This window comes from Neocloeon triangulifer, unplaced genomic scaffold (genome assembly GCF_031216515.1).
Source record: "Neocloeon triangulifer isolate White Clay Creek 2 clone unplaced genomic scaffold, ASM3121651v1 ptg000014l, whole genome shotgun sequence".
In the NCBI taxonomy this organism is placed as follows: Eukaryota; Metazoa; Arthropoda; class Insecta; order Ephemeroptera; family Baetidae; genus Neocloeon; species Neocloeon triangulifer.
Genome location: NW_026775556.1, coordinates 18,484,074 through 18,509,570, shown reverse-complemented (window position 1 = coordinate 18,509,570; position 25,497 = coordinate 18,484,074). Strand labels below are relative to the sequence as shown.

The 25,497-nt window shown below is 35.2% G+C and overlaps 4 protein-coding genes across 7 annotated transcripts; 2 read left to right on the top strand and 2 right to left on the bottom strand.

The window, feature by feature from the left end:
* Positions 1-28: 28 nt before the first annotated feature.
* On the top strand, positions 29-1,126 carry LOC132201362 (uncharacterized). Its single transcript, XM_059627478.1, has 5 exons — positions 29-274; positions 339-460; positions 524-651; positions 707-786; positions 840-1,126. The coding sequence occupies exons 1-5, from the start codon at positions 118-120 to the stop codon at positions 956-958; spliced, it is 606 nt and encodes a 201-aa protein (XP_059483461.1). The 5' UTR covers positions 29-117; the 3' UTR covers positions 959-1,126.
* LOC132201360 (sedoheptulokinase-like) lies at positions 1,094-4,127 on the bottom strand. 2 transcript variants are annotated; one of them, XM_059627475.1, is made up of 9 exons: positions 3,669-3,931; positions 3,017-3,179; positions 2,808-2,955; positions 2,542-2,753; positions 2,259-2,481; positions 2,038-2,178; positions 1,821-1,970; positions 1,557-1,749; positions 1,094-1,504 (listed from the first exon to the last, which is right to left on the bottom strand). In XM_059627475.1, exons 2-9 carry the CDS (start codon positions 3,170-3,172, stop codon positions 1,321-1,323), a joined length of 1,407 nt encoding a protein of 468 aa, XP_059483458.1. In that variant the 5' UTR covers positions 3,173-3,179; positions 3,669-3,931; the 3' UTR covers positions 1,094-1,320. The 2 variants fall into 2 exon arrangements, with proteins under 2 accessions (XP_059483458.1, XP_059483457.1); XM_059627474.1 differs by lacking the exon at positions 3,669-3,931 and adding an exon at positions 4,038-4,127 and having other exon boundaries at positions 1,095-1,504.
* Positions 4,128-4,725: 598 nt separating this feature from the next.
* LOC132201356 (uncharacterized) lies at positions 4,726-11,194 on the bottom strand. Of its 2 annotated transcripts, XM_059627468.1 has the most exons (16): positions 11,036-11,183; positions 10,479-10,596; positions 9,256-9,335; positions 8,995-9,184; positions 8,625-8,796; positions 8,016-8,387; positions 7,351-7,624; positions 7,110-7,291; positions 6,907-7,018; positions 6,710-6,851; positions 6,256-6,401; positions 5,989-6,198; positions 5,785-5,931; positions 5,565-5,725; positions 5,263-5,506; positions 4,726-5,145 (listed from the first exon to the last, which is right to left on the bottom strand). In XM_059627468.1, exons 3-16 carry the CDS (start codon positions 9,302-9,304, stop codon positions 5,000-5,002), a joined length of 2,547 nt encoding a protein of 848 aa, XP_059483451.1. In that variant the 5' UTR covers positions 9,305-9,335; positions 10,479-10,596; positions 11,036-11,183; the 3' UTR covers positions 4,726-4,999. The 2 variants fall into 2 exon arrangements, with proteins under 2 accessions (XP_059483451.1, XP_059483450.1); XM_059627467.1 differs by lacking the exon at positions 10,479-10,596 and having other exon boundaries at positions 11,036-11,194.
* Positions 11,195-12,082: 888 nt separating this feature from the next.
* On the top strand, positions 12,083-25,235 carry LOC132201088 (major facilitator superfamily domain-containing protein 6-like). 2 transcript variants are annotated; one of them, XM_059626992.1, is made up of 10 exons: positions 12,083-12,199; positions 17,699-17,815; positions 19,485-19,639; positions 21,209-21,610; positions 21,802-22,112; positions 22,310-22,732; positions 23,082-23,245; positions 23,305-23,508; positions 23,568-23,735; positions 24,490-25,235. In XM_059626992.1, exons 2-10 carry the CDS (start codon positions 17,722-17,724, stop codon positions 24,834-24,836), a joined length of 2,268 nt encoding a protein of 755 aa, XP_059482975.1. In that variant the 5' UTR covers positions 12,083-12,199; positions 17,699-17,721; the 3' UTR covers positions 24,837-25,235. The 2 variants fall into 2 exon arrangements, with proteins under 2 accessions (XP_059482975.1, XP_059482974.1); XM_059626991.1 differs by lacking the exon at positions 12,083-12,199 and adding an exon at positions 13,295-13,487.
* The last annotated feature ends 262 nt before the right edge of the window (positions 25,236-25,497 follow it).

The following is a 25,497-nucleotide window of genomic DNA, read 5'->3' as shown; positions in this document are numbered from 1 at the left end:
TCGTTCCAGCGCTCGTTTGTTTTGATTCCCGCTAAAACAGCCGGCGACCTTGAGATTTCAAAACAAACGTTTGCTTTCGCTTGATTTTGTTTAGTTCGGTAAAATTTCTCTTCAGCGATGGACGACTCATTTCTGAGTGGTTTGGAAAAAATTCGGAAGCAAATGTACGAGGCGGACAGTCCGAGGAAGTCGCTGAACAAACTGCGTGTCAGCGTCAATCAGCAGTGTGACAGGATTTCCTCGGAAGCCTCTGATATCACAAGCAAGATTCGAGGTATAATTTTTTTCTGTGATTTTTTTAATAATATTGAATGAAACTGAATTGAAAACTTCCATAGAGGTGCAGGAAGGCATCAATAAAAATGCAATAGCTGTAAATCAAGAGTTAGCTGCATTCCGGAAAGCGACAGAAGCGGAGATGAGGATGGAAGACAGAGACAGGAAGATAGAAATTGATTTTGTAAGTCATATGTTAATAATTATCAGGTCTTTTTATGTTTGTAATAATTCCGTTTTTGGTTAGGAGAAAAAAGCTCAGTTCATTGAAGATTGCAGGGAGGAAATAGAGCGGTTGGAAAATGGTTTAATGCAGTACGATGAAGTCATCAAGGAGAAAGAAAATGAGGCGGTGGTAAAACTGAATTCACTGAGGTAATTTTAACATCTTAATTTTCCAATGGATTGCATTTTTTTATTTCATTTACAGGAATGTAACTAAATGCCTCGGTGAGTATTCTGGCGTTTACTGGGATTTCGCAAACTGCAACCAAGAAGTTCTCTCTGGATGTGAGCAAAATTTGAATTTCTCAGAACATTTTGAAATTTATATAATTTTCCAGACGTTAAGAGCAAGGCGTTCTCAAGGATCAGGCCATTTGAAATAAGTATCGTCAAAAATAACAGGCTGGAAGTTGCTGAAGAGCTGTGGTCAATCATCGAAGAGCTCAACAGCCAGTAAGAAAGAAGACTTCCAAAGTGAGTGAACTGTTCAATTCTGAACAACTGCTGAAATGTATTTTGTAACTAAGGGACCGTTCATATTAACTAGTAATCTGCTAGTAATATTATATTATTCAGCCTGACAATTAGGATTTATTCATATAAAGCAATCTAGCGATGTAATGCACCTTTTGATTATTTTTTATTGCTAATCATTGGCATTGGTTCCTGCTATAGCAGATACACGGAACATCATACAATTTTTATATTTCATGCAAGGCAGCGTTTAGTTATATTTAAGCTATTGTACTCTTTATTGTGGCTACAGCGCCTAAAGCCATAGTATTAATTCGATTTAAAACGCTTTTATTTGAGCTTGATTTAAATGTGAAGCAACCTAGAAAGCCCAGCTCCTAGAGCCGCATCTCCGCCACTTAAAACCTCTAGCGGCAACTCGTACTGTTTGCTGACCTCGCTCTGGAGAACCGCGTTCCTCGTCATTGCAGATCCAACTCCCAATATCCTCTCAACCCCATGAGAAACAAGGAAATCCCTAGGCATCATTCTGCAAAAAAAAAATTTATAAAAAAGATAATGCAAAATTATGAAATAATTACAGAAGTAAATTAGAAATGATGCCCTGACACAAAGATCTGGTCACACTGCCCAAACTCAGATTGCTCGGGTCGATATTGGATGCACTGCCTCTTACTTCTGGACTGTGTCTCTCCCCAAGCAAAGTAGGGTTGATTTGCAAAGTTGTCGACTCATTTGCGGCCCCCAGATCCAAAATCCGCTGCCAAACTTTATCTAAAGTTGATTGAAAATAAAAGCAATCAAATATAAACGTTTTGAAACGAAACTAAGATTTATTCTCCTACCTTGCGGTACGCTGAAGCCAAGCTCGTGGGCCCATTGCTGCAATATTTTGACAAATAAAGCCAAACTATTGCCACCATTTAGCGAAGCTGCTACGGCCAAATACTGCCCATCAAAGTAGGGGAAATACTGGACGGAGGAAATATCCTCATCTAGCCATTTAAATTTTTAATCTAACATTAAGTAAAGGATTCAGGGTTAAATTTCAAGCTACCTTACCTGCTGATTTAATTTCTGGCTGAAAATCATTAGGCATCACAAAGCCTAATTGTGCTGAGGTAGAAATATTAATGACGGCATCCAAACCTGGCCGAAGCAAATTGGCAAAAACCGAGCACTGTAGATCACCAAGAGCAGCACCTAATAAACATTGATTCAATTAACTTAAAAAAGATTATGCTTGTTTTTGAAAGCAAATTTAAAAAAAAAAATTCACTTACCGACAGGAGTTCCTGCTGGAATGCCAAGCCAAGTTTGTTTCAAATTGCCAGCAACTCCGCCCGCTGGAATCACATGTGGCAAAAATTTAACAGGAAATCCAGCGTCCTCCAGAAGTTGTTTATTCCACTCGCCGGTCACCGAGTTGAAATATCCCCAACTGGCAGCATTCTGGCTGGACATGACCGGCTCCTCCAACTGGCAGAGCATTGCCACAATCAGATCCTGCCACAAATTTTGATTTCAAAATTTATTCACAGCCCGAGCCAAGTGACTAATTTTTACCATAATCGTTCCAGCTCTGTCGTATTTCTCAAGGCGCTCCGGTTTGTTCTTGGCCATCCAGAAAACAGTCGGAATGCCAAAACCAGAGCTAAGTCCCAAGTGGCTCTCAGGGTGGGGCAGGGAGGCCAAAAAGGTAGGGGTGCACCTATTGTCTTGCCAGGTGTAAACGGCAGACACGGCCCCTGACGCTTGCGTACTCAATTCCAACCTCTCTAAATAAATTAAAAATTAATATCTTCAAAAGATTTTAAAAGTTGGAAATGCACCTCCTTGGTAGCCCCAGGCGCTGCCCTGCTTCCATAAAACAACCCCATGCATTTGGCCGCACACCCCGATGCTGGTCACCAATTTCAACTTGTCCCTCGGCAGGCGCGAAACGCACCCGTGGAATGCAGAGGCGATTCGAGCTGCATCCTTCAATTTTAAAATAAATTTACATTAAATTTTATTTGATTGTTAAAATTTAAAGTCGGACTTGTTTATTTCCAGCTGCAGGGCCCAATTCACTGGGACAATCAGCTCGGGTGTCTTTAGTCTGTCTGGCTATTGGCTTTTTCGTTGATATGTCGATAAGGTTGACTTTTACAGAGGTAGTTCCTATGTCAACCCCTAAAACGTATTCTGCTGACATTTTTGATCTAGAAAATTTAAAATGATCAGTTAGATAGTTATATTTAATTAGTCTTTCTTTGATAAAATATTAATAGAACAAAAAAAAATTAAAAACGAAATGAGAAGAAAACAATTTTTTTTTAATTTTTTTTTATTTTGAAAAAGAAGCAAAAATTTATAGCAGTTTTATTGGCAGAGTTTAAAAATTACATAAAACTTTCTGTTTTTAATTTTCGCTACAGATTATCCAAACTAAACCTAAAGTTTAAATGCTACTTTCACGTTTTTCGTTTCTTTTTATTATAGGCAGAGTTCTATACTTTGCGCTCCTTTGCAGTAAACAAAATCGTTAACATTTCTCCCAAAAAAATAAAGACGAATGTGAACGACTTTGAAAGACGATTGATTTGCTATTAGTCAGGCCATAAATTCTTGAATGGGCGGTCGGTCCCCGTTTGATGTGCATTCACAAGCGAAAATAGCACAACGCGTAAACAAGATTTATTTATAAACACCTTAAATCAGCCGCTATTGTCCGCAGTGCGACTTGCAACAAAACTAACTTCTTGCAATAATCCGTGCAATTGAATTAATTCGAGTTCCAGTTTGTTATAAACGAGGCCAAATTTGCTTTGACAGCAAATCAAAGGCTTTATCTGCGTGAACTGCGGAGATAGTGCAGTGGCCAGTACGTTGCAAAACACGTTTTTTGTCGAATAAATAAAAGTGGAGGACTGGCTGAACACAACTCGAGTCAATCAGGGGCCCTTCTGATGACGTTCGCCCCCTTTTCTATGCAGCGTCATGCGCTAATTTGTTAGCCAAAGGTGGTGCAAAGTTAATGCGGCATTTCTAATAGGCTAATGTAATGTTAAAGCACTTACTTGTGCGACCCTGACGATATCACTTCTTGGCGGACTCTCGTTCGAAGTTCGATTTTTTAATCACGTGACTCGGGGTTCTACGTCACAAGCGGAGCCGGGGCGCCTGCGCTTCGGACGACGGCGCCGCAGCGGGGCCGTAAATCAGCCCGAGAGCACCGTTTAGCACTTTTAATGACAGCTAATTTCCATTCCCTGCCAGCGTGATAGAATTTCAATCAAACCGAGTAATGACCTCTTCAGCACAAAACGTGCCTCCGTTTAGAATAAAAATAAAAAATAGGGAAGGGAAAAATCGCGTTTGCCCTTATCTCATTTCCCCTAAATGTTTTGAGTCCTGAATTATTTTTCCTTAAATTTCGACTTAACATTAAAATTTAAATGGCTTGACGGCTACTTATTCCTCATTGGGATTTTTTTTTTTATATAATTCACCTTTTCGTTATTTTATGTACGGTTAAAAATCTTGGCTGGTTTTTTAAACCTGAATTTTCTAATAATTTTAAGTTAATTTATTTAATGAAATTTCTGTCTAGGCATGACTTATCAAAGTGATCTTTTTAAATATTACATCATGTCTTTTTAAGAACTTATTAGGCAATTTTTGTAGGTCTTTTGATTTGAGCACAAATGATGCTAGTGCTTTTAGGACTGAATTTATGGGAATGAACGGCGACTAAAATCAACCAAGTTGAAAATTTTAAATAGATTTTTATTAACAAAAAATACACGTCACTGGAAATAAGCTGCAAAAATTAAGTTAATATGACAAAACTTACTTATTTAACACTAAAATTGGCAAATACATCAGTAAAAATTGATCTGGAAGGTTTTGGCTTGATGCAAAATGAGGTGTTTTATAAATGACATGGCACTTCTGAACAAAGATTACATACAAAATTTGGTAAAATGTGGCTTCAAGCCTTTTCTCTTTTTTTTTAATTGGCTAAGCTTTTCGAAAATTCCTAACTGAATTTACTGAGGAGCAACGCGAGTGTTGGGATTAGGAAGGAGGAGATGAAGACCACGGAGGCGCCGCTGTGGCAATTTATTCCGTTGGCTGTTACTGTGAAGCGCACCAAGTCGGGGTAGCGACATCCGTTGTCGACCGCTATTAAAACAAAATTAAATTTATAAATTGCCCATCAAAATTTGAAGCATACTTTATAAAAATTGTGTTTTTTTAATTTAAATAAACATTTAAAAAATTAAAATGAATAATAATTACTGTTTCTTCCTTGGCATCTGTTGGTGGAATCGGTGGCCACAACCGAGAAGTACTGCGGTCTGCAGTCGATGGCAAACCATTGGCCATCGCACGGCCTTTCAACCCTGAATTCTGTTGAATCTGACCCTTGCAGCTGCCGACAGGTCACGCCGCTCTGAGAGCCCTGGCCGCCCTGACTGGCAATGGGCTGGGCGATGGTTCTCGAGAAGCACACGGTCAGGCGACCTTGACCAGTTCCTTGGAACTGAAAATTAAAAAAATAATTTAAAATTTTTGAACTTGCTTTCAATTTTTCAACTGACCTTTACGGTGGTCGATTCGCTGTGCATGAAATAGTTAGGGCTGAGGCGATAGTAGTAAACGCCCTGAGTGTCTGCGTACCAGGTCATCTCCTGACCTCCTCCGTTTGTACCTTCCATTCTCCATTCCCCTCCGCAAGCAGGGTTGGTCATTCTTTGGGGCACTATTTTTTTTTATTAATTATAATTTTTTGCAATGCTATTTGGTAAAATTTTAACATACAAATTTTGAGCCTGTCGACGACGGGCTTGACGTCAGGAACGCCCTGGAATCCAGGTGGAGTCAGGAGGAAAAGGTCCTTTTCAGGGTCACTCACGACGTCCTTGAAACGCTCCTTGTTGCCTGAGGTCCAGAACAAAATCCTCACATCTGAAAATTTTAAAATTAATTAGAAAAATTTCAATTTTTTAATCAAAATAAACTTGCCAGGGTTCCTTTCCCTGAAGACCCTAGCCTCGTTCTGCAAAAGCCACCTGCTGTTCTCGTCCGTAGCTCCGCTGGCCGTGTTCACGATGAAAAGCAAAACTTGCGATCGGCCGCCAGCACGATTCGCCATTCGTTCTTCCTCCCTCATATTGAAAAATACATTTCTAAACTGCGCCAATGATTTGACAACGTCCAGAGCCGATCCGCGGTCTAGAAATTAAAAATAATTAATGTAGTCTTCTTCAAATTTAAAACAAATTTTATTACAGTTTTGGTATTTTTCGTAAGTGAAGTTTCCGTAGAAATCAAGAAGAGTCCTTGTGTAATTAATCATAGGCATCTGTTCATTTGAACCAATAGTTAGGGTCAGAGTTGAGGCCTGAGGATGAGGAGCAACTTCCCGAAGCAAAGCGCTGTAATTGAAATTTATGTTGAAATTTTTTAACAAATGGAATGAAAGATTTAAATGTACAATGTGGACTGGATGATTTTCATTAAACTTTTTAATTTAAAAAGAAAAAAACGAGTCATGTTGAATGAAAAGTAATTATTTAAATCTAGATTAAAAGTATAACTTTAGCCAGACTATGTGCTGCAATTTTTTTCTTTAAATTTTATATATTCGTCTTTGTTTTTTCTTTAATTAATTTAATTGATTTTTATAACAATGATGAGCTATCTTGTACTGATATAGTTAATGTTATTAATTTTCGCAACTTACGCAAGGGTCGGCATCGCATCCTCGTACATCCAAGTGGGGTCAATCACAAGGAACAGATCCAGCAAGGGTGCTGCTGTCCTGTCTGCAGTGATTTGCGGCTGCTGGTTGTCTCTGATTTCGCACTGTCTATCATTCATACCGGCTGAATTTGACAAATTTTTAGTAAAGCAACTAAAATATAAATGCATCAAACTTACGAACATAGGCGTTGAGGCGAGAAACGGCGGTGGCAATGTAAGTTTCGAGAATTTCGTCCCTGATTGGTGCCGAAACCAAATAGTTGCCCAGAGCAGGAATAATGTTTCGCACCTTATTTTCAATGAAGAATGAATTTTAATCAATTGTATTGATTTTAATTAACTTTGAGAGTTAAAAAGAAATTTTTAAGTTTACAACTAACCTGTGTTTGAATGGTTTCGGACGGGGCCACATTTGAAAGCTGCTCCCTTCTTTGACAAGCTCGGTATGACCTTTGAGTTGGGATTCCTCGCTCAGAGTAATACATGTCCAAAACCTGGGACAACTTGAGGACACTTCCGAAAGAGGATTGCAAAGTTGGCAGCGAGAGACCGAGAATGAGTCCTAATTTTTTTAAATCATCAAATTATAAAATATGATTTTCTCAAATCATTTAAAGTCACCATCCAGGGCGCCTCGAATTTCGGCGTCGGTCATTTCGTAATTTTCGTTGTCATTCAAAAAGTAATATCTCGGCACAGCAGTGTCGTTCCAGCCACCGGTGGAACCGACTTTCATTGGCGTCAGTTGCGAACGCGGTCCTTGGCGGAGAACAACTTCGGCCAGATCTCCAGAAAGCGTGGCCGCAAAAACGTTGTCGACTGGACCGGCAGCGGCGAAGGCGCGCGGTGAATCTTGGTTCGAAGGGAATGTCAGTTGCAATTGATTCACTGACACCTGGTTAAGCGAAAGAAAAAAGTTAAAACAAAATAAAATTTGATTAATCTCTAAATTGCATTAAAGTTACATAATAAAAATATTAATTTGATAATACGTTCATGAAACTTTATTTGTGGATAATTTTTATAATAACTTGACGATAATTTAATTTTAATTTACAATTTAATTTCACTTTCAAAATCAAAGAAAGTATAAATATGTGTACATGCTTGTAAAAGTTTAAAAATAAAAGGATATTGCTAAATATATTTGTAATAAATTTAGTTTAGAGTAAGATATTTTTGTATACTTTTATTATTTAATATTTTATTTAATGTTTCATTAAAATAAATTTAATTATCAATAAAAATATTAACATTTTTCCCATTTTTCATTGTTTGTTTGTTACCTCCTGTCTTTGAAGACCAGCAGCGATGCCTGCAATGAGGGCTCCTCCACTGACAGCGCCCCACGGGGTCCAAAGGGCGCCTTCCTCGATGGGGCACGCGCTCTCCGGAATCGATTGTTGCCTGGCAGCCCTTCCGTCATCGTCGGCGCCGCTGTCATGATCCTGAGGCACCTCATCATAGTCCAGGGTCTCTTTGACTTCTTCTTCCTTCTCCTCCGCCTCCTTGTGGTCGTGGTGGTGATGGTGGTGGTCGTGGACGCTGCGAGGAATCCTCGACATTGACCTGTAATTCTGCAGACGGTTGCACGTCTGCGACTCGTCGCGACGCTCCCACCTGTCCACCGTGTGCGACATCATGAAGTGCAGACCGCACTAATTAAAATTTTTTAATTAATAAAGTTCATTCACAATACTATGTTACGCCATAAACTAAAACTTTTCTTAATAAAATAAATTAGTGAAAAAGTTGTCTTAAATTTTATTTAATGGTTTCAGATTTTTTTTATTAAATTTACTCTATTTTTAAGATTTTGGCAAGTTATATTTTAAATTATTTTAAAAAGTTAGCAAAGACATAAACAAGATTTTTCTTTTAAATAAAATGCTTACCCTTTCTTCATTTGTCAAGCTGGCGTTTGGAAAATTGAGGGCATTGCCTGGAATGAGCTTTTCAAGCAACAGACGATGCTTTCCGTTTTGAAAACCTGAAGGCAAAAATGGTACCACTCCATCGACCGGCGAGGTGATCAATGGATCGCGCTCGACACCATCAGTGCGAAATCTATAATATTTTAAATTAATTTGTAATTAAATTAACAATATTTGAAAACAAATTGATCTCTTATAATAATGTTGCATTGTAATTTTCAATTTAATATATTACAATTATTTTGTAATATTTTCATTGGTACAACCAAAACTATTTAATCTAACCATATTTATAATTAATTTCTTGAATTGATCTTTTTTAAATTTTCACCTGTGCAAAAGAGTTGAGGACAGAGTTCTCAAGTCCTGGTTGATGCCTGGTATCCGCTCGATTTTGTCAATCAGCGAGATGAAAGATGTCATTGTAGTTGGGATGCGCAAAGATCTTTCGTACAAGGTTCTATTTTCGTAGCACTCGACCTGCGGGAGGCGGTTCGACCGACCTTGCGCCGCCACATACCCTGATTTGTTTGAACAAGGAAATTTCGTGTGTCAGACAAGAAGTGAGAAATAAAATATCATGTTTGCTCACCAATTAAAAAAAGGACGGAAATGGAGAGGACGAGGCGACTTTGCGCCATCGTGGAGCTGTCCAAGGGGAAAGGAACGTGCCTGGAAGTTAAAAAAAAAAGAGAAAATTACTCAACAATCTTATTTGCTCGGCCAGGGGTTGATAAGCGGCGTGTGATTTTCACTCGTGCAGTAATCTGGGTTGCTCATCGGTTTGGCTTATCAAAAGCGCGCAAGTAAATCAATAAAAGCGAGATATCCTTGATTGGGATACAAAAACAACGAGTTTTCTGCGCAATCTTTAATTTTGTCAATTTCTTTTAAATAAAATGATATTTAAACAAAAAAATTATTTCCTTCATATCGTTAAAATAATAATAATACAAGGGTAATTTTTTTTACTTCAAAGGGGCTCCAAAGAGGTTGTTTAAAATACGGAGGCATTAGAAAAATTGAAATTTCTTTGTCAATTTAAGGAGAATTCTACATAATAAAATATGGCCTGGTAAATTCCGCTCAAAATCGCATATTCGGAAAATTCTGAAATTTTGAGGGAGGAGAGAAAGAGTCTTGCTGTTGCTCTTTTTAATCTAAATGAAAATAACAGACAATAAAATAATGGTCTGATTTATCAAAAGCTTTTCCTTCCTCCTAAAATCTTAATAAATCTCGAGTTTGTGGAATAAAAATAATAGCAAAGTCAGCCTGATATCAGTTTTGAGCAATGTAATTATAGAATTAATCTCCTTAATTTGTGCTAAATAGAAATAAAATACATTTCAAACCGCTTCAAACAATTATAATAGAAAATTAATTGTAATTTTTCCCAGTGAAAATGTTTTTTGTTTTTCAAAATGAGGTTTTGTTGAATTTTATTTGAATTTAAAATTGACATGTTGTATTTTCCTTAAAAATAAATTAATGAAATAATCATCAAGGATATGCAAATTTTGAATTAAAATTCATCATATTTGTCAATTTCTTCTACTCGCTTCTACCAAATGAAATTCACAATTAAGTGATTTCAAAACAGAAAAAGGAGAATTGGATTCATACAAATTCTGAGCACACATTGAAAAACTTTTAAACGTTCGTTGATGACAAAGAGGATTTTCGCAACGAAAAATCTCGCCTATGAGTGATAAAGTTGTAGCAACTTCTGCAATTTCACTCAGGGCGTTTCTTTCCGAAAGCAGGAAAGATAATGCAATTATTAAACTATGATGATTCTGACTGGTCTCTTACCACGCGGCGGGATACGAACGAGAGAGTGAGAATTATATGATATTGGTGACGGCGTTGCGTCTGATAAGCGAGAAATACTCTCGGCGCGGTGCTGTGTAAATGGAGTCGGCCGCCACTCCTGTAAATGACGAGTGATAACTTATCTATCTCGCTCATCGTGAGCAAATCCAACATGGATAGACTTATTTTAGAGACAGCAGATTTCACAAGAAAGGGCAAATTATTTACAAAGAAAATTGTACCAGCGGCACAGCTTTTGATGTGGAAAATTAATGATTTTCTAAAACACTAACAAAAAATAAAGCAGCTTGAATAATTTGATTACTTTACTTCTAGAAGTGTTTTTTTATCCACCAAAATAGCGGCATTTCCTTAAATTTGACCATTTAGTAAGTAACGAAAAATGTTTCAAGGAATCATTAAATCAAAAATGTTTATTTTTGAAGCAGAAACTGTAAAAAAACCCGCGGCTCAGAAAATTTTGCACTTATGTCTTTCTAATTTAAATGGCAATTATCCAAAAAGCTTTAGAAGAGAATGCGAAAATCGTTTCATACCTTGAGGATGAGTAGGGCGTGAGCAGCTTAGCTGGAGAAATAAAACACGCACCGCCGAGTTCTATCTGGAGCCACACACAAAGTCGGAATGAGCCGAAAAAGGTGGATCACAGGCCGAGTGTGCTTGTTTTAGCTGATCCGCTCTCTCTCTACCTGCGAGTCCTTATCACAGAGCATACGACTGACTCACTGATAACAGGCGAGATGAGAGAGTGAGGGCGATCAGAAAGGAAAAATATAATTATAAAACACCGCGGCTGTTGACGCGATGACGTGCGGCATCATTAACGAACGCTTAATCAATTTTACCGGAAACTCGTCAATTGCTCAATTCAGCAGCTATCATTAAGCATACAAATCTTACTCATAAGCTACATCCAAATAAGGAAAGTCGGCTCCTTTTTGATTGACTGAATGATAAAAATCTTAAGAATAATTTTCGCTTTCATTGGTTATTTTTGTTAAAGAAGAACAATTTTGAATATTGATACTATTTATAGAAATAGATGGATAACTGATGGTGATGAATAAAATTTTACAAAACAAACTCTTTAAAACAAACAAATTTTGAAAATATTTATTAATAATTTATAATATTTTTATTGGACATTTAAATTCATTTAAAGTTTTATTAAATTTTTATTTTAAAACAAATATAATTTTATAACTTCAATTTGTTTATTTTGTTATTTTAATTTTTGTGTTTGAAGATTATTTAACTTCCTTTTATTAAAAATAATTGCTGAAAATACAAATATTGGAACCAAGTAAAAATCTGCAAATCTAAAAATGCTTTATTGCAACACGGAATATAATTATGTATTTAAAAAAATTAATTAAGTGTTGGAAAATTTAAACAGACAATTTATTAACTGTCGAGCGAGTAGTACTCGCTCATAGTTTGATGGTGACGGTGACCCACAGTCAAGGCACGCCAGATAAAACTTGACACGAATAACAATCAACCTGGCCATGCATAATGATAACAAGCACAAGCTGTTCCTCAAGGTGGCCGCCGCACTTCCAACTCAGTTTGTTGCTTTTCTACGTAGAATGCGTTTCAACTACTCCTGGAAATCATCACTTCTTGCCACGATGTCCCTTCTTTGTTGTTTTACACCTTAATTATGGGTATTGGTCATCGACCCTGTTGAATTCTCTAAAGTAAGTAAAAAAATTCATTCTCAGCGGATTTGAAGTTCAAAAAATAGATTCCATTCCAACATTTTTAATTTATCAGTCAATAAAATATTTTTCATTAAGCGTAAAATAATTTTCTTCTGCTGTTGGATTTTAGCATACATTTGAGACATATATCTACGTAGCTCATTAAACAACTAGCAAGGTGGGAATAATGGGTTCAAAGGTTTTTTGCCGCGGCTATTAACGCCAGTGAGATAATCTTGGCTCAGCTCAAGCAAAACTTGTGACACTTTCACTTTGATCCTCGCTTGGAACCAAAAAGATTAATGAGAGTGCTAAACTGATTATTTGTTTATTTTGCACAAAAATAGTGATCATTATAACATATTGAAAGAGAAGAAGCATAATTTTATTATTGTTTAATATTATTATAATTTTGATTAGATAAATAGAATTAATTAAATAATAGTTAAATGATTGAACTCAAAATATCCTGCATCAAAAAAATAAAAACAAAAATAAAATTTTATAATACACATTAAATACAAAAATAATAATTTTTAATGGTTTTTAAAAAAAAAACTATTAAAGAAAATAATGAAAAAATTACGCATTAAATTATTAATAAAATTTAACAAATTTAATATTAAAATTAACAACAATACTTTTTTGTGTGAAATTAAACTACCAATCATTAGAGGGGAAAATATAATACATTTTGCTGTTTTTCAGTCGCAATTACTCTTCCCAAGGCCGCACTACATGCAGCGCTGGTCCATTCAATATTCAATCAAACCACTGATTTTAATTCACCTAATGAAACGAGACCTCAATGCCGCGACTTCCATTGAAAACCACGCAAGCGATCCTTAATTTAAAAATTAATTCCGATTGATTGCAAAATCGCACGCACATGCATGTCAACAAGGAGGACGTTTAAACAAAGTAAAGAGTTGACCGCGCGCATCCTTTTTAATCAATTTCATTTAGTTGGTTTGGATAATGACCGTGCACTGTGGTGTGCATTGTGTGCTTTGCCATTGTGAGAGTTGAAATCCCCTCTCTGCAGAGAGCGATTCGAGCGCGCCGGACTAGCCTAACTGCGTTCGCCGCTGCCAGTCTTGCTCTTGGCAGACCCCGTTCACCAGTCTGCAAACGTGAATTATTATTTCAATTTGCGTGTGCTCGAAATTGAGATGACGAACCAGAGTTAATTTCAAACAGTGATTCGGGACTTTTCCATTGCAAAGGGATAGAGATGCATCGTTCTGCGTAGTTCTTGCTGACGTTTTCAGCTTTTTTGTGACTGGTAAGACCAAAAAAGAGATAATTATTTAGTTCTATGCAAAATTGGTACAATTCAAATTGCATGAGAATTATTTCCATAAAAGGAACTAAAATTGAAATCAATTAATTATAAACCATCATTGTTTTTATATTAATTATTTCTGTTATTACACTCTTATGATTTTCTACTGAAATCCTCCTCTTATGTCATGCTGTGGACATGCGACCAACTGAAAAACATTTTTTTGTTGGAGGCTAAAGCTCCTATAACTTGCGAATAGACAAAAATAATACTATAAAGAAACTTGTTAATTCGTAGAATTTTAAAATATTTTTTACAAACACAAACATAGCAAACATTAATGTGAATTATATAAAATTAATAAGCGTGTTCACAAGCATAAAAAACTACTCAAAAATTTACACTTCAGTGGTCCTACCAAAGCAATCACATTTTAAAAGCATTTCTTATCCAGGGAGGAATAGTAGAATGTCCACTTTAAAAATAAAATAATCCTAAATTAATATTTAACAGAAAAATAATATTTTACTGTATTTTAAAAATACATAAAAAAATGATTTAAAAAGTTTTTTACCTGCATTTTCGGGTTTTTAAGCTTTTTTTTTTAAACACAATAAATAATGTCTCACTTTAGTTTAATTTGAAAAAATTACACTTTGCCTTTTGCTTTTTTGAGGATGCCGAAACTTGAAAAAGGATGAGATAAAAAATCTGAGCAGATCCGAAAATTACGCAGGAATTCATTAAAACGTTTTAGATCATTTATCATTAAATGAGAACCAATTTTCACTCCAAACTTCAGTCAAGACTTGTTTCTTGTCAATTCGCACAATTACAGTAATTATTATGTTCTTTCTTCCTTTTAATTAAATTATTAATTATTTGTTAACTCTTCATTCAAATAATTCATTCTAAAGCTCACAAATAACGTAATTTCTTTCAAATGTCATAAAAATATTTTCTAGATACATTTTAAAAACCTTTTCAAAATTCAAAAGAAAAACAACAAATGAGCAAATGAGGATTTGATTCTACTTTGAAGAACAATCTTGATCAAAGTTTTCTCTAATTAACACATATTTTGTGCCTGATAATTTGTGCACTTGCTCATCACCATGGAGATTTTAATTGGTGCAGCTGCAACAGTAGGGCAAGCAAATATTGACTCTCGGCTTTAGAGATTACATAACACCGGAGAGGCAAGAAGTTCGTTCACTTTCATCGATGCCCTGCTGTGTCGGAAAGACCGATATCATTTTTATCCAAACCAAAAAAGAATTTCTCACAAAAACAAACTCAAGCCTCGTTATTGAATTAAAAAATAAAACAGACGTGACAATGATTGCAAATAGCACGCACGATTGGCAGAAGCGAATTTAATTATCTATTCAACAACGTGCTAAATTAACTGTAAAATATGTACACGAGTTTAATGTTATTGTTGCAAACAGTTTGCTTCAATCAGGCATAATTACGCACACCGATAATAGAAGTTGCCGAGCTCCGTGTCACGCTTTCTTGCAAAAATAACGCCGCAGGACAAACAAACTACGCGGATAGCTGTTTGTATTTTATATGCCGAGTGCTATCTCCATGTGACTTCCAAGATACATAGTTGGTTTTGTGCCAATCGTGCGTCTTGGGAGAAATTTATGCAAAAACTTGCAAAGTCATTGCACTTTTTAAAAGAGCTCGAGGCATGAAAACCGGAATTTTCATTTTTCCAGCATTTCTTGCTACACTGCATAATTAAACGGGGGCTTCTGCTGAATTAATTTTGATAGCATGATTTTTTTTAAGAATAATTTGCAGATTTCAACAATACCATAACTATTTTTAAATAAACATTTATATTTTTATTTAATTACTAATTATAAACATTAAATTAATAAAGTCTACTAAGTTTCATGTTAGAATAGCATTGCTCGCTTTATCTCGTCGTGAATTTGGACAAAATAATTATTGTTTCCAAGAAAACAACTCAAATGAGCAAAAAGGTGAACGTCCTTCCTAAAACCTGAAATCTATCCTGTTCGTTGCAAATATATTTGTGCAAAATTTTAATGTCATATTGATAATGAGCGTGTGTTCGATTTGATAAGTTGTTTTACAAGATAAACAGAAGCGTCTCTCAAATGTGTGCCTCTCACTTGCATGTTATTTTTTTTTCTTCTTTCAAAGAAGAAGTACAGTTACACCTTGGCAACCTGAATCTCGCAGTCCGGTGTGTCGAGAGATGACGAGCAAGAAGTTCCGCTGGGCTTGATTGTGTCAAATCTCATCTCTCATTAGTGATTTTTCTCCCGTGAACGACGACGAAGGCCTCGATTTTTCGCGTGTGCACCGCAATTAAATGATATTTCGCCGCTAATGCGTCTCGGCAGACGAGCACACCGCATTCGCAGGCGCGATTTTGTGCTCCTCAGACCGGAAAGATAATAAAGAACTTTATAATGTCAACTTTTAAAGTTCTGGAGTGACATTAGCAAGGCGAGGGATTAATTATTTTAGCTAAGGGCAAAAGGACATTCATGAGAAATGGGAAGAGCCAAATTACAAGTTTAAAAAATAATTACAGTTTAATTTCTTTTGTGGAATTTTCTAAAAATACTATTGTACTTAATTTTTCCTAAATCATTTAAAAAATTCAAAGTAGCAGCAGTAGATAGATAAAAAAAAACACAAAAAATGCGGAAATGAATAAATCAGTGGCAAAAAAAGGTACAAAAGCGTCATCATACAAATTTTCTTTAACATTTTTATTATTTACAAGGATTGACAAGGTCTTGAGGCAAGTTTGTTTGCCATTCTACTTTACAGAAATTATTTGAAAGAAAAATCAATTTAGGCGTGCAATTCATGATCATGAATTCAGCGTATATTTAATTTTATTTTAAATTTATTATTTTCTGCTATTTTACTCGTTATAAAACACAATTTGAACTTTAGAACTCTGTTTGTGTCAAAGTTTGTTTACACTCAGAAAAAATTAAAAATTTCCTGATTGTTGTGATGTTCGGACCTTGTTCCTAACAGCTTATAATGTCATTATGGTGTTCAACCAGAGTTCCATTGTTGTTGGTCAATGTCAATATATATATTTTTTAAATTATTTAAATTAATGACATAAATTTTTTGAGAAAAAATTAAAATTAAAAGCATTTATTTGACCAAACCCATTAAACCACTTGCACGAATTTGCTAAAGCATCCAAATAAAAAAGAGTAAAAAAATTAACTCCACCGGCGCAGTACCTATAAAATTGTTATATGTTTGGAAGAGGCGAATCACAACACTTGTGGCAAAGCAGAGCAGAGAAATAAATAAGCATGGAGCTCCAACTACAAATTGAAAGTGATTAAAGCGGAGAAGCGCCCCCCAGCAGGGGATCACACGTCGCAGCACTTTCATGCTGCTGAATAATTTGGTAATCAAATTGGCCCATTATTCGTGTGGCCGCCGACGCGTCCTTGGTCCTGTGGAGCCGCCGAGGCGACGAGCGAGCACGTTTTCATTGTCTGCGCTTCCTCTTTGCAGCATCTCGCGCTTTTCATCGCCACCAGTTGCATTCAATTCCTAATGACGCCCACGTCAATGCAAGACGGAAATCATTGCACGTCTCTTAATTAAACAATAAGAGTGCGCAAAGAAAAAAAAGTTCAAACACATTTTAAACCTTATAATATCATTTTTTAATCAATTACTTTCCATTTAAAGTATTTTTACGTTAATCAGTGAAAATTTTTTGCGACTCTTAAAGAGTACTAAGACTAGTAAAACACAAAAATAAAATGCATAATCTTATATTCAAATTATACAGTGACATTATTATTATTATTATTCAATTTTACTGTTTATTCATATTTCAAACACAAAGTTCTTTAAAATGTTAAACCGACCGCTTAATGTATGAAATATTTTATTTCTTTTTGTCTTTCTCTTTGAAGGTCTTTTGGGTGTTAAGATTTAGTTGTTCAAAAATCAAAATGATATAAGTCATTGAAGGCCATCTACTATTTTTTCAATTTTTTCCCCAAATCCTTACCCTGGAACCTTCTGTGATAAGATATAATTAAGATATACTAATATAATTAATTTTATATTATTGCTGTCCATTTGTTTAAATCGTTAGAAACAATTCAAATTATAAAATGTTGAATTTTTCTCAACTTTTCACTTGTTTATAATGAATGATTATGTGATTTTCACAGGAGCTGAATAGGCAGCGAGCGCGATGGTTCTAGCCACGATATGGACTCGGGTTGCAGCCGACCTTCGCCAGAAGGAGTTGATACCTTTGAAACTACTCTTCTTCATCAATGCCTCAAGTGAGTGGCAGCAATGGTAGCAGGTTTTTTTTTACTTCCAAAACTTGCGCGCTATTGTGGGATTATTTCTGGCTTCTGAACCTGAGCATAATCAACATCAAGGCCGAAAGAAATTTACCAAATTTTTTATTTTAAATGGAAAAGTTGTAATTTTCATCGAATTGATTTTTTTAATCCAGCTAAATTAAAATGCATTAAAATTTCAAATTGATCAAAACTTGTAGCGCTCTATATAATTTCTCCATAGTATTTAAGGTGTTGTAGTTTTCAAATACTTTTTTAGTTGCCACGCGGAATTGAGTTCAGAGTCGCAAAACACGGCTGCAGAGGAACATTTTTCTTTGCCCCAGGCAATTCATCTCTCTGCATATTACGTTCTTGTACTTATGTTCATATTAGGCCCCGCAATAAACCTAATAAACGCGCGACGCCAACCATAATCATTTCAGTTGCAGATGCTCTGGTTGGGTCGTATGAGTTGAGCACCATTCTAACGAGCGTGATTTCATGATCTCTCCATCTCTCTCATATAAATAATCGCCGCCAGTCGCCTCTCTCTCATTATCCAATAATATTATTAACCATATCTGCAGGCATCCTTTCATAATGGCAAAATTCCTTGTGTGGTGCGATTGTATTTTTATATAAATTTTATATATTTGTTTTTCACTTATTTCTTATTGTGAAATTATAAATTCAGTTGTTGTTGATTAAAAAAAGTAAAATAAATATTTATTCCTAAATGTTATTTAAAACTAATTGAACGTTTTTAAATTCCGAAAGTATTATTATTAGTTTACAATGTAAAAATCATTTCCTTAAAATCAGCAACAAAAAGCAATATACAAAAAATTCTATTTTGCAATTGCCCTCTTCAAATTCTATTCTTCTTAAATCTCCTGTGTTCTCATCCATTTGTTTTATTTTAAACGACTGTCAATTATATTCGCCTCGGAGTGAATAGAGTTAATGATATCCGTGTTTGGCCAGGTCATGCACCTTTGAAAACCTTTTATCCATCAACACTCTTCAGCCATCATTAAGAATATTTTCCCTGAAACAATCACGAGAGCTTAAGTGCTTCGGCTGGTTCATTTGCATGTTTTTAACTCTTTTGTTAACGTCAAAATAATCTGAACATACAAGTAACAACAGTTAATTGCCCATTCTGAAAAATTACTCATTTTAAAGTACAGAAAAACGTAATTACATAAGCAAATTATATAAGAATCGCTGAAAATATTTTTAATAATAAACTGTACGCAATCTCCTTTTTTTTTTTTTTTTTTTTAGTTTATGATCCTAAAATTATTCTCAACTCATTTTTCATAGAAATTGTTTGGACATTTTGAACTATGCGTGAGAATCTAACAAAAATTTTCTACACGTTTTGAAATAATCAATATTAAAATATCTTTTTCTTGGTTATTAAATAATTTTGCTGCATTATGTTTGTTAAAACAGAACTGATTCATGCCATTTTCTTCTACTTTAACGGTTTTAAAAGATTAGTTAATTTACGTAATTATTGTCGGTAAAATTTTAGTTTCACGAAGAAATTTTCCCTTGCTATTTTCATCTGTAACTCGCTTTTATTTTCATAAAAACACATGTAAATTAAACTTCTTTTTTAGGAATAATTAAAAATTTGAAAATTTTTATTTTTCAGCACTGTTTGTGTTGTACCCGTACCTGACAATCCACATGAGAGAACTAGGCGTGAGTGTCGAAGAAACGGCTGTGATGAATGCGGTTACGCCGGTAATCGCGATTATTATGCCACCCCTGGCAGGAATGGTGGCTGATAGGATTGGAAACTTCAGAGTAAGTTTTCTCTTTTCAAAATCTTTCTTATTTTTTTTTATCAGCAAATCAATCATGTTGCGTTTATTTTTATTTAGTTTTAAACCCGAAAATAAGTTTCAATTTCGAATAATAATTGAACCTTGTAACCAATGTGAGTGCAAAAATATTTTGCAGACGGTCAGTGATAATCTAATTAGCTAAGCAGCATTTCCATTTAACAAACGTAATAGAAGAACTAAATATTTGCTGCTAATTTTCGTAGCAATTTTTTTCCGCGTTGACAGAACAGGATTTAGCGAAATGCATTTGCGGACAGTTGCAAATTACGATTGTTTGTTTGTTCACAATATTTTTGCTGTCATGCACCGCGGCGTGCCAAGGGCACGTTTCGTGTGCAACTAGGCTGCATCGTCATTTTCTGGTTGCAAGCGGCTCGTAATTGCAAACCGTGACATTGCCGGCGTTTAATTGACAATGCCGACGAAATAAAATTCGCTTTCCGCTTTCAATTTAAAATCAGGTGCACTTGCATTAAACCACCTGATTAACTAGAAAAGTTACGTGAAATTCACATAATTTTTGTGAGACCGGCCTAATACGAACTTCCTCTTTTGTTCCTTTTTGTTTTTTGTAAGAAGGTTGAAAAAAAAACTAATGATATTTACGCCAAATTTTGCGCAGGTCTTGAAGGATTTATGGCTTTTCATAACAATTGGCTATTAAATCGTTAAAAAATTTAACAACTATTTACAACAAAAATAATTTAGCTATATAATTATATTTTATCATATTTTATATTTATTTTATAGATTTACATTTTTTGATAACTTTACTAAATTTGTTATCAAATTATAATCTTTCATTTATAGTAATATATTTTTTGCAATTCATTAAGTTTAATTAAGTTACCTTGTTAAACCTATTGTACTTTTTAATGCTACTATTTTTTTTTTAAATTATAATATACATTTTATAGTTTTCCAGTTGATTGGAAATTAATCAGTGTTAATATACTCTAAAAATTGGTCACAATGGTAACGTACTTATGTTGTACAATTCTTTTTCAGGAAATATTTATTGTATAAAATATAACTTAATAAAAAAAACCTCCCCTCTATTTTTTTGAGCCATAAAAAGATCCGCTCTTAAGGGTGTGCCAGAGACTAGAATTGTGCATAAGTTAAACAACCAATAATATATTATTTTAAATTTAATTCAAAGGCAACGAAACTTTTGAGAAAAATTTACAATTTGCCACACTTAACTGGCTAGGACAGCTGTTTCGACCAATCCAGGTCTCATCAGCTAGCATGAATGTTTCCCAAGCAAGCTTAACAGGTTCATTGCCTTTTAATTAAAAATTTATAGTTTAGATAATATGTCATTGGTTGTTACTTATGGACATTTCAACCATCTCAAGTCTCTAGCACTTCCTTAAGCGCTGACCTTTTTATAGCTCATTGTATTGTGAAAAGTAAAAAAGGAAAAAAAATGATTGTAGTCACCACTTTAATTTTAAATATAGTAATTTTTATGTACGCCTTTATAATAATGAAAACCATTATTTTTTGTTACCTCTTCTCACAGATAATGCTCTCCTTTTTCTCAACAATCGGCGGCATTGCCTCTCTGCTGCTGCTCATGGTCCCCGTGGGCAGATTCTCGATGCCCTACCCTTCGAGGATTCCCCTCGGCCTGGGCTGCGGCGAAATCAACCTCAGCTCCGTCTCCCCTTTGCAAGTCACCCTTCTGAAGGACCCGCCCTGCAACCTTATTAACATTACGACCCCGATCAGTCTCAATCTCGAGTCTTGCGGTTTGGTTTGCCAAGCGCCTTCGACACTTGACCTCAACCTGGTCACTTCGGTGCCCGTCTACAGGGTGGACGTCAACTACGACGGCCAGACCGAAGACTTCTGGTATGCACCGTCGGTGGTGCTCAACAAGGTCAACAACCTTCCTGTTGAAGGTGACCCTAGATTTGCTAGTGTAAGTTTATTTTAAGTTTATTTTACTATAATCCAAATGCAATTAAATTAAACAAAACAAATATAATTTACAGAAAATTATCTTATTAAATTGAAATTAAATATTCAAGCAGTAAAATTTAGAATATTTTTTTGGCAAAAAATTAAAAATGCGGTGAATTAAAATAGCTATATTGTTTTGATCAAATTCAGGTTGAAAAACCTCAGTATTACAACGACGCGATAAGGGTGATCGCCTCCGACCACGTGTTCTTCCCCACCTCAACAATTTACAACATAACGTGTCTGGGCGACATGTGCTATTTCATGGATGGCGACTTGAGTTTCCGAAACGCGACCAGATCCTCCACTGACTCATTTTTTGCCAAGAGGTACTTTTTCAAACGCACCAATTTGTCAGAAAACGAAGCTGTTGCTTCAATCTTCACCGACGACCCTGCCAACCACCGCCGAGCAAAAAGACACCCTAAAAATGAGACAAACATCGACGATCCTTTAACAAGGTTAAAAAATGAATTATTTTTAAATTATTATTTTCATACGTTTTATTCTTTTACTTAAAAATTTCTTTAATTATATGTTAATTTATTTAATTAATAATTTTCTTAACTGTTTTTCTTCTTGTTTCATTTGAATATACACTCTTTTTTAATAATTTGAATATATTGAATATGTAGCTCATAATATTTTTTTCGTCTAGATCTCATTTGGCACTGTTTGAGCTTCTCTCGAAAAACTCGTCATCTTTGAAGTGCGAGGACCCTTTGGCCCTTCGCGACCTGGTGGTGGCAATGCCCACCATCGGCGTCAACCTGCGGTCCTGCCGTCCCCTCTGCCTGGCGTCCGCCCCGCGCAAGCAAATCTGCTCCGATCTGAAGCGAGAAAAAGTTTACGACCCTTCGCTCACCTTCTGGTTCTACCTGGGCGTCCGAGTTTTGATCGGAATCATCAGCGGGACGGCGTTCGCCATGTTCGAAGGTGCGGTGATCGCCACCCTGAGAGAGTACAAGGCCGATTACGGCATGCAGAGAATCTACGCAACCATCGGCGGCATGATCAGCTCGCCCCTGACTGGTCTGCTCATTGATTACGTCTCAAGAGGCAAAGAATACACTGATTTCAGGTAAAAATCATACAGAAAAAAATATCGTTTAATTGGCAGTTCAAAAATTTGCTGCGAAAAATTTTCTTGATGAACTTTAATTATAAATAGAATTCAAAAAATTTCATCTTTTAAATAAACTTCCACTTTAAGGCTCTTGTCAAACGACCCATAGAATAAATTAAATACCCATTTTTTTTTAAACATTGTAAATTATTTTCACTTTTTTTTTAAATAGTCTTCTTGCAAAAGAAAATTTTCTTAACTCCCATACATAATTTAAATATATTTTCTAATTATGACTTTAATCTCAAACATTTTTTTTTCATTGCAGTCTCATATTATTTTACTTTTTGTTGAATATTTTTAGACCTGCATTTTATCTTTACGCCGTTTTGAAAGTGATTGGTGGGATTTTGATGCTGACCATACGTCTGGACTTCAAAGCTCCTGCACCTGGCGTCGTGCAAGATGTTTTCAAAGTTCTGAGAAATATTGAGCTCTTTGCTTTACTTCTAGCGTGCTTTTTACTAGGTTTGTGTAATTTTAAATTAGAAAATTAAGTTTTATAATTATTATTATATTTTAATCAGGAACTGTTTGGGGTTTCCTCGAGAGTTTCCTCTTTTGGCTCCTCCAGGATCTCGGCGCCTCCAGAACTTTGATGGGTCTGACGATCACGGTAGGCGGATTGGCAGGGTTGCCTTTGCTGGCCCTGTCAGGTCCCATCATCGAAAGGGTTGGCCACGCCAACATAATCTGCATTGGCTTCCTGTTCTACACAGTCAGATTAATCGGTACTAAAGAATCGAAAATTTCAAAACTTAAATTAAACCTAATTTTGTGATTTTCTCAGGGTACTCTCTGCTATATCAGCCGTGGATTTGTCTGCTCTTCGAAGCCATGGAAGGGGTCACGTCGTCACTGACCTTCACGGCCGTGGTCACTTACACAGCCAGACTGTCAAATTCTTCGACAGACTCAAGCATTCAGGGTCTTATTGGAGGAATTTACTATGGAGTCGGTGAGTTAAAAATTCATTGTTATTTTAGTTTTATTTCATTTTGCAAAGAAATGAAATTAGAGGACAAATCGAGAAAACAGAGAGCGAAAAATCCTTGACAATACCAATAACCTTGCTACCGTTTGCATGTGATGCTAGTTATTCTAGCCCGCATTGCACGAAAGTCCTACCAGTTGCATAAGCAACAGTTTCCTCATGTTGTAGAGCACATTACCTTTTGAACAAAATTCAACTTTGAGAGATTTCAATTAAAGGTTTACAATTTTAGATATTTATTTAACTGAATTTTTTATTTCAACTCTTCATTGCAGGGTTTGAATTCAGGGTTTGATACATATTTTCCTATTTCCTATTTTATTTTTCTTTTTTTATGTATATATATCACTTTTCTATTTGAAAATTATCAATTAAACGTTATTCAACTTATTCATTATTATTAGAAAGTATGGAAAATTTACTTCATGCAATTAAATGAGATAAAATCTTCTGAATTGATGCGTAGAATTACTTAATATTTTTAATACACTTGCCGTTCAAAACAAATATAAATATCCAGTGACAGCATCAATGTTGCACCTTCCTAGAGAGCAGTTTCAAGTGTATTATTTTTTAGTTTTTAAATACTTATTTTTTCCACTTAAACTGGTTAATTGAGAAATCCAACCTAGAAAAAAACAGATACAAAAAAAGCTTAAAAACTTTGCTAAAATAATCCGACTAGAATTTTGATGTGATGCATTTTTTCTATCACCAGGCAAAGGTGCTGGCAGCTTGATTGGCGGCTTCATGATCAAAGCAGTTGGCACGCGGCCGACGTACCAAATTTTCGCGGCGGCGTGTGCTGGATTCGCGGGCGTCTACTACCTTTTCCACAATTACTTCACTCTGCGGAGGCCAAAGCGCCGAATGAACGACATCATGAAGCCGAGCGATCCTGAAATCCAACTGGACAAGGTCAAGGAGACCGAAATCAATGGTGCGCCGCCGGTCATCGAGGACAAGAAACAGGCCCTCGAGCAGCAGAACGAATTCGACAACCAGGCGTACGAGAACGAGGACGTCGAGCGCAAGAACAAAGAAAACGAAGCCAGAATCGATTGAAAGCTTCAAAGTGAGAAATAATAAATAAATTGACTCTTTTCAACTCGAGAGTGTGACAGAAGAAGTTATATTTTTAAGTGATTAATTTAAATGTGAGCTATTTTCATCCATTTTATCTTTTGTATTTTGTATCAATTAATGGCTGGACCAGTTATAAATAAATAAATTTAATGAGATTGGAATAATTTGCAATTCTAAGTCGCATTTAAGCAAAATTACAATCTTCAGCTGTGAAAAACGTGAAATTTTTAAATAAAATCAAGTAACAAGGAAGTTTAATAAAAATGTATTTATTTTTTTGTTCATTTGTCAGTCAAATCCTAATGTCAGGCGTGCTTAAATTTATACAGATGAGGGCGATCCGAATTTATCGTAATTTTGATTAATTTTTGTCAAACACAAACTGCTGATTACAATGACATTGAAATTATAATGTTTTTTTTTTAAATCAATAAAATATTTTTTTTTTCAATTTTTTTTAAACGTTTATTAAAATATTATTTATTTTAAAATTATATTTTACTGTAATTTTTTTTGATATGCAAAACAAAAGTTTCAACGGAGAATAAAACTGTAATTGCTTTATTCATGTTTTTTTTTATTAATTTTATGTATACTTGTACTTCCACCGTAACGAATTGAAATACACTCCATGTAGAAA